General features: G+C 38.9%; 1 protein-coding gene across 2 annotated transcripts in view; it reads right to left on the reverse strand.

The window, feature by feature from the left end:
* TTC8 (tetratricopeptide repeat domain 8) overlaps positions 1-9424 on the reverse strand; it is a 61253-nt gene extending 51829 nt beyond the window's left edge. For both annotated transcript variants that reach the window (XM_053603194.1, XM_053603193.1), the window contains exon 1: positions 9220-9424. In XM_053603194.1, coding sequence (XP_053459169.1) covers positions 9220-9333 — 114 coding nt within the window. In that variant the 5' untranslated portion in view covers positions 9334-9424. The remainder of the gene's footprint in view (positions 1-9219) is intronic.
* Positions 9425-11255: the final 1831 nt, after the last annotated feature.

An 11255-nucleotide genomic window follows, 5' to 3' on the forward strand; every position in this document is an offset into this window, starting at 1 on the left:
CTGGTGGCCTCCCATCCTTAACCAAGTTGATCTTGTAGACGTGGTTATCTGGCCAGTGTCCCTTCCCCCATCCTCACTCACTGCAGCAGGCATTTCCCTCTTAGAGCTCCTAGGTTAGTGAAGATCAACCTGTCCAAGCAGAGTTGGCCCACTCTTTGCACAAAACACACCATCCTATCCTCTATGGCAGTGTTTTCCAACCTTTTTTTATCTCATGGCATACTTAAACTTCCACAGCACACTTAGATAATGTTGATCAAAACAAAGGATAAAAAAAAGAATATACTTACTGTGCTTTGAACTTCTTTTGAAAATAATTTAATTAATGGTCTTTATAATTTTTTGCAGCACACCTAAGATCCTCTCACGGCACACCAGTGTGCCTTGAAACTCACTGCTGTAATGTCTTTTCAGACACATGTGGCTCTACTGACTCCCTTATTGTTATTTGTTGTTTTTCTGCACTCCATCACAAACCAGTAGAATTCCCTTTCTAAGGGAGCTAAGTGCAGAGTTCCCCTTGGCTCCTCTTTTATTTTTCTCATCCTCTGGCCAATCTTGGTCATTACTATTTAAGCTCCAAGCCTTAATGAACACAGTAGATTAGTTCTACAAGCCTATCCATATACACGGAAAGTATTGGAAATATAAGTTTATTTATGTAAGAAGTTCCAGGATGTCAGGTAGATATGGCTAATTTTAGAACATCAAAAGTAGATATGTAGCACATTTTCTAATCTATAGCAACAGCTAAGCAATAGCAATTATTCTCCAAACTACAGGTTGCAGCTAATCCTTTCTTTACCTGAGACACTGGCAATTCAGAATCTGGTTCCTGGAAAGCATTAAGAAAGTAGTAAGCTTTTAAAGAAGCAATTTATAAAATAAAAAGTCTTCATAACTAACCAAGCATTTGTAGGTAAACTCTCATCCAATAAAAATCTAAATATTGACTTTAATCTTTCTCTACAAGTGCTTTCAAGAGTTCTGTAAAACTAACATACACTGAAGAATGCTAAATTTTCTTTGGTGAGAAAATTCGAATTAATTTAACATCATTCAGAGCACAAAGAAAGATATGGTAACTACTTACATAATTAAGAGACTATCTCAGGAATTAAGAATAATTTTATAACTATACCAAGGAAATATTTCCTCATATTCAAGAATAAGCTCATGGTGGTTAAAACACTCAGACTTTACATCAAATAATATAAACTCTTCCATTCCACATAAATATAATGGAATTTATGGCTAACAATAACAGATTAATTCTGACTGTAATGTCCTCAAGAGATTTTTATAAATAAAGTACATAGTGTACATTACTGCCAGATGCTGATAAGCTCAGCATCTGAGGTTTTTTCTACACAAATTAAATATAAACCCATCAGTAAAAAAAATCAGATTTAAACCAAATTTATCTATAAAACATCTACACTTACATGTCTGTCTAGTTAGCAGTTAACTGTTGCACACTTAACCTGTAACATATTTTATTGGGGAAATTACTAAGAAACAGAAAAAGGAGAGGAAAAAAAGAAAAAGATCCTTCTTTTCTATGGCTCTAAATCCAAAAAGAATACCCCAAATATATTTTTAAGAATATATTATCAGGCCAGGTGTAGTGAGTCACAGGACACAAGAGGATCGCTTAAAATCAAGACCAGGCTGAGCAAGAGCAACACTCCACATCTCTACCAAAAGTAGAAAAAATCAGCCAGGTGTAGTGGCATGGGCCTGCAGTCTCTACTATTCAGGATGCTAAGACAGGAGGATCGCTTGAGCCCAGAACTTTGAGGTAGCAGTGAGCTATAATAGCACCCTAGGCAAGGGTGACAGGCAAGACTTTGTCTCAAAAAAAAAAAAAAAACACAACATATTATCAGTGCAACTAATGTGCAAACCCTATAGGCACCATGCAAAGATACACATTTACTTAGCATGACACCTAGTAAGAACATGAAAGGAAAACGCTGACCGGACTAGACAGTAAAGGCCCTAGAAGGTGGAATTTAGGGCACATTTAATAATCAACTGAACACAAAAGACCAACTAAAGAATACAATAGCAAGTGGAGGTTTTCAACTCCAGTGTGTAGGAGAAGGCAGAATCTGAAAAAAGTACAGATTTCCTAAACACAGTTGATACTTCAGGAAACACACTGATAACAGGGAACGAGATGGCAGTTGGAAGAAGTGGCCTTTTCTGTTCTTCTTTCTATTTATTTGTGTACATATTTGTATGGCCCATTATCTCATTTGAATCTCCTAATAACCAGTTGAGGGAAGCAGGTAGGAATTATTATCCATTTTACAATTAAAGAAACAAATACAGAGATGTTAAGTAATTTGTTCAAATTCACACAAATGGTTGAGAGAAGCAGATGCTCTTTTGTGTCAGTGCCTCAAAAAAAATGAGTAGGAAATAATCAGGAAGGACTGAAGGGTAAAGTTTAGGAGACATGCAATGAGTCCACTATAGAAATGGGAGGAGGGTGGTTTACCAGAGGTGATTGCAGACAATGCCTGAAAAGGAAAACAGCTAAAGGAGATAGAAGTTACTGATACTAAGTAAAAGCTAGAGGCTTGTTATTCTGCCAAGGGCAAGTATATTCCTCCAGTGGCCCAAACAGAAAGGACTCACTCAGCCTCGCAGGATTCTGTTGTCTGATGAAGGTCTGTGATCTCTGTTTTTGTGCATCTGCCCTTCAGAAACATGTTTATGACTGACTGTGCAGGTGAAGAGCAAGTGGGGAAAAGACGTGAAGCCATCATGTGAATGTGAAGGTCAGAGAAGAAAAGCAGAGGCCCAGAGAGTGGGGAAGCATAGAGAGGGGCAAGAAATTATGTAGTTAGAGACTGGAGACGAGCCCTAAGAGGGTAGGGGTAGAGAACACATTCATTCCAAAACATGCTCCTGGCACCCGTGGCACCAGGTAGGTACTGAAAACATTCTATGAGGGAAGGCACCTAATTAAATACATCACTGTACAATGTGTCAAAGGCTATACTCAGCTTAGGGACAAATTACAGACAACTAAGGTAAAAAGAAGAAAAACAGAAGACACAGGAGATAAGAAGGGAGTCAATAAAAGAGAAATTATTCTGGAAATTATTGAGTGCCAATGATTTATGAACTTTTTTTTTTTTTTTTTTGTAGAGACAGAGTTTCACTTTTTTGCCCTCGGTACAGTGCCATGGCATCACACAGCTCACAGCAACCTCCAACTCCTGGGCTTAGGCGATTCTCCTGCCTCAGCCTCCCGAGTAGCTGGGACTACAGGATTTATGAACTATATTCAATATCCTTGTCCATTTCACTGGACGTTTTCCTCACAAATGCTTACCAGATTACCAAAAATCCTTTCAGAAGAACACAAACGAGGGAATCCTACATGCAAATATCTCTAGCTATGTAGAGACAAGAGCATAGCAGGTAATATTTTTGATCTCTTACTATGTATTAATGAAAGCTCTTACCATCACTCTTTGAGGTGTAGGTACACTATCATCTCTATCCAGGGGTGGGGAACCTGTGGGCTTTTGGTTTCAAGATTGTTCTTTTTTAACCACCAAAGGAGTCAAGAAAAGCTTCATCTTTCTCTGCTGTACCCCTTTCTATACAATTTAGATGCAGTTAAAAGGCTGCACTTAAGGATCCAGAAGGCTACATGTGGCCCCAAAGCGGTAGGCTCCCCACTCCTGCGTGGCAATACTAAGGGAAGGCACAGCTCTCTGGAGATCTACCAGGAACAAGACTATGAAGGAAAAGAGTCAGGATATTTTAATTTGGAGATGGGGCAAAATTTTTTTTAATAAATTACTGAGTCTTTCATCTTTGAGCTCTCTCAATAATAGTTTATTATTAAGTCAAAAATAGTTTATTATTAAGTTAACTATGATTTAAATTAATCCACCTATGTAGAGAACCACATAGGTGGTTCTCTAGGTTTACTTGGTCTAGCAAACTATTTCTACAGGTATCAATGCAGGGGAGTACTAAGTACAGGGCCTCGCCCTAGAGTCAGAAGACCTGGGCTCCTTAGGGAGCCACTTAGCTATATGACCTTGAACGAGGCATACAACCTTCATCACCCTCTCAAATTAGAACAATATTACCTACTTCACTGGAATAGCTTTAAGGACTAATAATAAAACCTTGCCTTTCTGAGAACACTTCACAATTTTCAGATTATTCTTTCAGATATATTATCATGCTTATTCAAGTTAACAGATAAGCACTAAACCATCTATTCTCCCCTTTTCAGAACTCATAACTGGCTCCCACTTGTGACAGATCAAATTAAAGCTTCTCTCAGAATCCGCTTCAAAGTAAGAGGCCACAGAAAGTAGAATGCCGCTGTCTAGAATCAGAAAATACTTATTACCATCAATTTCAAGTCACATCCATTTGCTTCCTTGCTTCCTTCCTTCCTCCCTCCCTAGAGCACAGCGTTCTCTCTTAGGTTATTGCTATTACTTCAGGAAAATAAATCTCAAGATAATTCTGAACGTGACTTTCTAATTTCTGCTAGTACTTACACTGGCTAATGAGTCTATCCAGCTCTACTCTTAAATTGCTGCGTCGTTACTCAGAAATTAGTAACAAAAAGAAGGGAAAAGGAATACAGGAGCACAGAGAAATGCGCCAGGCATGGTGGCTCACTCCTATAATCTTATAGAACTCTGTGAGGCCAAGGCAAGAGAATCACTTAAGATCAGGAGTTTGAGACCAGCCTGAGCAAAGCAAGACACCGTCTCTACTAAAAACAGAAAAATTAGCTGGGCATGGCGATACAGGTCTGTATTGCTTGAGCCTAGGTCTGAGGTTGCTGTCAGCAAGGCTGAGGCCTCTAGCTTGGCTACAGAGTGAGACTCTGTCTCAAAAATTGAAAAAAGAACAGAGAAATAGATGGGTTTCAGAAGAGTAGGGAGATCTAGTGCCCAAGCAGCCAAGTGAAGATGTAATCTGTATAGTTTAACAGAAATAGTGTACAGAAACAAAAAGATCATGTCTGGCTAAGTCTCTACGGCCCCAAAGAGGGAACAAATTACATAAGCCAGAAAGATAAGCTTTTTGGCTTAGATCACCAGGCCATGGTCTCAACCAATGACTTAACCTTTAGCTCCCTGGGAGCACTGGTTCCACATCTTTCATCTAATAAGCCAATGGTGTTCAGCCACTTTACCACCTTCAAATCATTTACAATAATAACATCCTCCTCTTTCATTATAAGCAGCAGTTAGGAGCAAGGGAGGAGAATGGAATTGGAAAACATTCTTTCCCCCATTCTGATATACGCCTAAGGGTTCCACCTTCAGAATCACTTTAATAATCAGATTTTAATAATCTAAAAATCTATCAGAACCCTACCCCATTAATGAAAGCACACTGTCTTTTAAAAACCCCACTGCCTGAAAAACCTCTGTTTTATGAGCTGTTTAATTATAATGGAACTAAAAAAAAAAATCAGGACTGGTTTTAAAGCCATGAATCTGACATATGGAACACAAAGAACAATAATCAGATTAAGCAACTAATCAGGATGATCAACATGAGCGGTAGAAGCCAGCATTCCCTCTAGGTCATATGGTTTATATGGAGGACTGTTCTGTACTTCCTCCTTTTATATCATTACTAGTAATCACTATTTCAGTCACAATTTAAAGAATATTTTGAAAAGGACAATGCATCTCCATGAATTGGTTATTCTTACTATATTTTATCAAAAAGGGGAAGACATAATAAATTATCCAGCTATCCCTCTTTCTTTATTCTTTTTTTTTTTTTTTTTTGTAGAGACAGAGTGGCGGGTTCTTTCTTTATTCTTAACAGATCTGAACTTTAATATCTTTCATTCTTATAGACCCCACCCTGTGTTCCCCACCATTCTAGGTCTGGGAAAAGTAGCTCAAAATCTATTATTCTTCTAGAACGCTTCCCTATACCCAAACATTGTATTATTATTCAATCTACTCTTCAATCCTTTTGTAGCAAAACGAAAATGTATTACTCTAAGGAAACAAGCTATTCCATACTACATGATATCTCTCTAGCTAGCGGGATACCCTGATTTTGGCAAGAACCAAAAAAAAAAAAATCTAGAGGTCCTTATAGAAAATATGAAGCACCAATGAAAGATCTTTTATATTATACCAAAATAGTATCCTTTCAAAGAGAAATAAATGTGGACAAGTCTTACAGGGAGGCCTCATCCCAACAGGCTCAAATATTGGGGACAAAAATGTTATCTCTTTGAAGCTCCCTGGACCAGCTTATAAGAAGATTAACAAATACCAAATCACTTTAGAGAGGTTCTCCTCTTGGAGAAAAACAAGCAGAACCAAAAGTGAAAAGTAACATTTTTTAAAAAAACATAAGCTATCTTTTCTTTTGGAGAGAGAGAGAAAAAAAAAAAAAAAGACAAGGGCAAAAATCAATTCCTTTGGCACTCAGAAGAAATATTTTCATTTCATTGTGCCTCTATGTGTCCAAGGACTGCTAATACCATAATCAGTTTGGTGCTATAGCAATAGTAATTCAAATAGCTGGAGAGGCAAAGTACTCTAAAATGTGGAAGCCTTGATAAATGCCCCTGAAGCTAAAGGAGCATATGAAGGTGAACCTGCTAACTGTGGAGCTGAGGACAATCTGCTCCTGCTCCAATCACATTTCTGTTAGCTTTTCATAGATTGTAAATCTCTCTATCATTTAACTTCTTCCACTGAAACCACCATCAGAAACACCAAGGATGATAATTACTATCAGAAACAGTCTCCTGGAGGAGTCCAGGAAGCATTTTAAAACTTGATTTTTAAAAGTGACCCTCAGTCCTAGCTACTGGCTTAAACAAAATCACATAGGGTTTTTTCCTTCAGGACTTCTTGGAGTCTTTAATCCAAGTACACAGATATATTAAAATTCTTTAACACTTAGCTTAAATCTTGAAAAAGGCACAGTAGACAGGAAAATGTACTGGGTAAAGGTTAGAATCACAGTTTTGAAAAATTACACTAAATAAGAGCCCAAGTGGCAGCATAATATAGATAAAGGGAATAGGTTTGCTAGCTTTGTAACTCTGGACAATTTACATCATTTTGTGTTTCGTGTGTACCCAATCTGTAAAACGGGTAAAATACTACCAGCTTCCTAAAATAGCTGAGGATTAAATGAGATATCGCACAAAGCCCTGTAAACCAAGCCTAACACATAGTAAATACTCAATAAATGTTAGCTATCTTTTTGTTAATTACTCTGTAAGGTTATTATAATCATTAGAAATGTATAATATTTATAGAATTAAACATCCAAAAATCTAAAATCCCAAATGATCCAAAATCCAAAACTTGTTCAGCCTTGACTTGTAACTCAAAGAAAACGCTCATTTCGAATTTCGGATTTTTGGATTAGAGATGTTCAATTGATAAATACATTATAAATAATTCCAAAATCCTAATCACTTCTGGTCCCTTATGTGGGATAAGGGATACTCAATCTGCAGTAAACACTCAATAAAAAGTCATTGAAATGAACAGATAAAAAATCCTGACACAGTGCCTAGTGCAGCCTAAATCTTAATTGATAGGAGTGATAGTCACATTTTGGACTCAAGATTATGGGGTTTTAATCACTAATAAAAGCACTTCAATTTTGCCTACATTTCCCAATGTGACATCTTCAAAAGACTCTTGCCTTTGGCCAAAAGAAGGAATCAGTGGTCAAATAAATTTCAGAATTATTATGATTAATCAAAATTGGCAAAATTAAGTTTCTTCAAAACTACTCAGAGTCTTTAGTATGCATCTTGAATCTCCAAGAAGAAATACACATTTTCCAAATGAATTTAATGAGGAAATTTTCTTTTACTGAGCAACTCTTGGGATTAGGATTGTGTGGAACATAGAATGGGAATGACCCTAACTCAATGGAAAATGAAAACCACTGTGCCTAGAACAGTATTTTGCCCAATTTCCAAACATATTTGTGGAATCCTGTGTTTGTTTGTTTTTGAGTAGCATCTATAGGATTACAATGCCAAGAAACACACTTGGGAAAATGCTTGTCTACTGAAATGCAGTTCTGTTAACTAATGTGAACTAACACAAACAGAACCTACCTAGGCATTACCACAAAGAAGGTTGTTCTAAGGGAGATGTGCTATGTGAAGGACAAAAATGTTCACCTCAACATCCATCTGCTCCAAACTGAGGCAGAGCCTAGTAACAGCATTCACACTCTGGCCTCCACTTTTGCAACTCCCTTCAATTTTCCATTTTTTCTAACATCTCCAAGGCAACATCACTAGAGAAAAAGCTGGGGAACTCAAACTATATAGATATATTCTGCATTTACTAGAAGCAAATGTGACAAAATGCCACAGCTCTCTACCCTTATTCTCCCATTTTCTCCTTTTTTGCCTCTTCCAGGAGCTATATGCCTACCAGAGTTGTACCTTTCACACCTTTTTCACTTGCCATGTATAATATTTGCGTAGGTTATCCAAGTTCTCTTATAATAAAATGCCAGCACCCCTTCTTTCAAGACTTTCTTTCCCATGACTCCTTCCTACAATTATTGCTTTCTTTGCACAGGTAATTTCTTTAAATAAATCTTTTCCCCTCCTAGACTTTCATTCCTGTAACTTATGTATTTCCTTCACATTCAACTCATGGCCTCCTAATCAAAAGCTCCTTCGCTCCTGGACAACTGTCTAAAGATGAGGTGGGAGGATCACACGTCTGACTCAAAAAAAAAAAAGAAAGAAAAAGAAAGAGAAAAGAAAGAAAAGAGAAAGGCAGCAATGTTAGCATGGGGTGGAGAATCACAGATCTCTGTTTCTACATACTTCTTTTAGAAAATAACTCGCAGGAAGGCAGCTTTAGAACCCATCCATATGTAAGTATAAATGAACTACCAAAGTTCCTTAACAAATTAAAATTCAGGGCTCTCATTATAGGACACTCCAAGGAAAAGGGAGGCTGAAGTTTGAAGAGCGGATGGTCATAGCACAGAACTCGCGATCCCCAGGGATGCCGCGAGCAGGGATCCGCTAGCCACGGCTCCACAAGGTCTCGTTGCGGGTGTCTCTGCGGGCTGTACGGTCACCTCGCCTGGGCCTTCCTCCCCGGACTCCCCACCCAGGAGTCGGAGGATCAATCCCCCAGAGCCCTCAGCCTCGGCGCCAGGATCCACAGGCTGATAGGGGCCGGCCGGTACCTGGTCATAAGGGGACTTCTCCAGCATCTGCGTGCACAAATCGGCGCAGAGCTGGAACTTCCTGCGCCTAAAATAGCTCCAGGCCAGGAGCAGCGGCTCCATCTCTGGGCCCATGGCGGCCCCGCTGCGAGCGAAGGACCAGGACCCAGCTCTGGGAGGGCGGTGGGCGGGGAGCAGGCGGCGTCCAACTCTGCCCGGCAACGCGCCGCGGATGGGGCCTTGACGGAGAGGTGCCCGCATCGCGCCTGAAAACAGGGAAAAGAAAAACCACTCTGAGCAGAACTCAGCTTTAAGGTTTGCCAAACTTGGCTGCCAAAATACCTGTACTTTTAAACTTTACAGATTTCATTAATTTTCAGACGGCACCGCAGCTAACCAAAAAGGTAGTGACTTAGACACCTCCTCCTAGGGTCCTCCACCGCCCAGGAGGCGCGGTTGCCTAGCAGCCGAATGCTCTGCTGGCCGCGCGGATCCGGAAAAGTCCTGGAAGTGACCTTCAAGCGGATGACTGTGCCAGTTCTCCCGTTGGCTCATTTCTACCCCTCTCGTTTACCTTTGGACTCTAGAAACACAAACGTGTGAACAGCTTCTACGATATCATCCCCCCGTCAGGACCCAAAGAGGCCTAAAACTCTCCAGTCTGTTTCTCTCACCAAATCTCAATTGTAGACATAACAAGAGGCTTGCTTAATCCAATCCACTCACTTTACAGATGGGAAACAGGCTCACAGAAGAGAAATTATTTTTCCTTAAATTGCCTGGAGTTTGGGAGCTAGGACTGTAATCTTGTTAACTACATGTTTTTAATACTTTTGTTAATCTGAAGCGTTTAGGGATTTTGGATTATAAATCAGTAACATTTTTACTAAACTAGGTAATGTATGCAAAAAAATTTAAAAAGAGCTTTGAGAAACACCACTTCCAGGCACGTACTGTTTTGTCAAAAGTTTGCCGTGCAGAGTGATTTCTTCAGCTACATTTCTGACTTTGTTCTAGAGATTCACACAGATGACAAATATCTTTAATAGCAATGGTTATGAAAAGAGAAGTGTAACAAGGGATCTTTTTTCCTTGCCCCCACAGGGGCAAGGGTAGGAAAGGAAAAATTAACTCAATACTGCTGAACTTTCTGGTGACATCTAAGTCCCCTCTATCTCTGTTAGAGACAAGCTCTTAGCCAAGATTAGTCTCTACAGCAATTTTCTCAAACCAGTAGAATACCAAAATACAGACATATTTAATCTACATATTGTTTTTAATAGTTATTAAAATTAAACTAAGAAATTGTATCTTTACTAAGCAGTCCTTCTCTAATTGTATCGTGGAAGTGAATAATTATCAGGATTATGATTGTTACACTTATGTTTATCGTCATTAGTCCATTTGTGTTTCCCTGGAACTGCCTCTAGAGATATAATCTCTCTAAGGGTATTAATGGAACAGCCCATCGTTGGGGGTCGGGGTGACGTCAGGGTAAGAAGCAGTCCTGACAATTGACAACTGGGCTCAATATTTCATAGGGTCCTTTTGTTTACAGTGTAAGCAGATTCCTATGTTAGGTGAGTCTTATCCCTGGCTCCATATTAGACAGATGCTTTAAGTAAACATTTTATTTTAGAATACTTTAAATTTACAGAAAAGTAAATAGTTGCTCTTATTGTTGACATCTTACCTTCTCATGGTACCCTTATTACAACTAAGGGACCAATTTTGGTACCTTAACTGAACTCCTCGGTGTATTTGAATTTCAGTAGTTTTCCCCTAAATGCATTTTCCTTTTCCAGCATCCTACTTAGGATACTACCTAATGTTTAGAAATCATGTCTCCTTTGCCTTCCCTGGTCTTATATAGACAGTTTTATAGATTTTCCTTGCTTATGGTGACCTTGACAGTTTTGAAGAGTGCTAGTCAGGTATTTTGTAGAATATCTGGGACGTTCTTAAAAATAGAGATGCTGAGTGAAAAATGGCTTGAAGTCAGGCTGGGTCTCAGTACTTTTTTAAGTTTTCCAGATGATTGTAATGAATAGCCAGGA

This window comes from Nycticebus coucang, chromosome 9 (assembly GCF_027406575.1).
Source record: "Nycticebus coucang isolate mNycCou1 chromosome 9, mNycCou1.pri, whole genome shotgun sequence".
NCBI classification, from domain to species: Eukaryota; Metazoa; Chordata; class Mammalia; order Primates; family Lorisidae; genus Nycticebus; species Nycticebus coucang.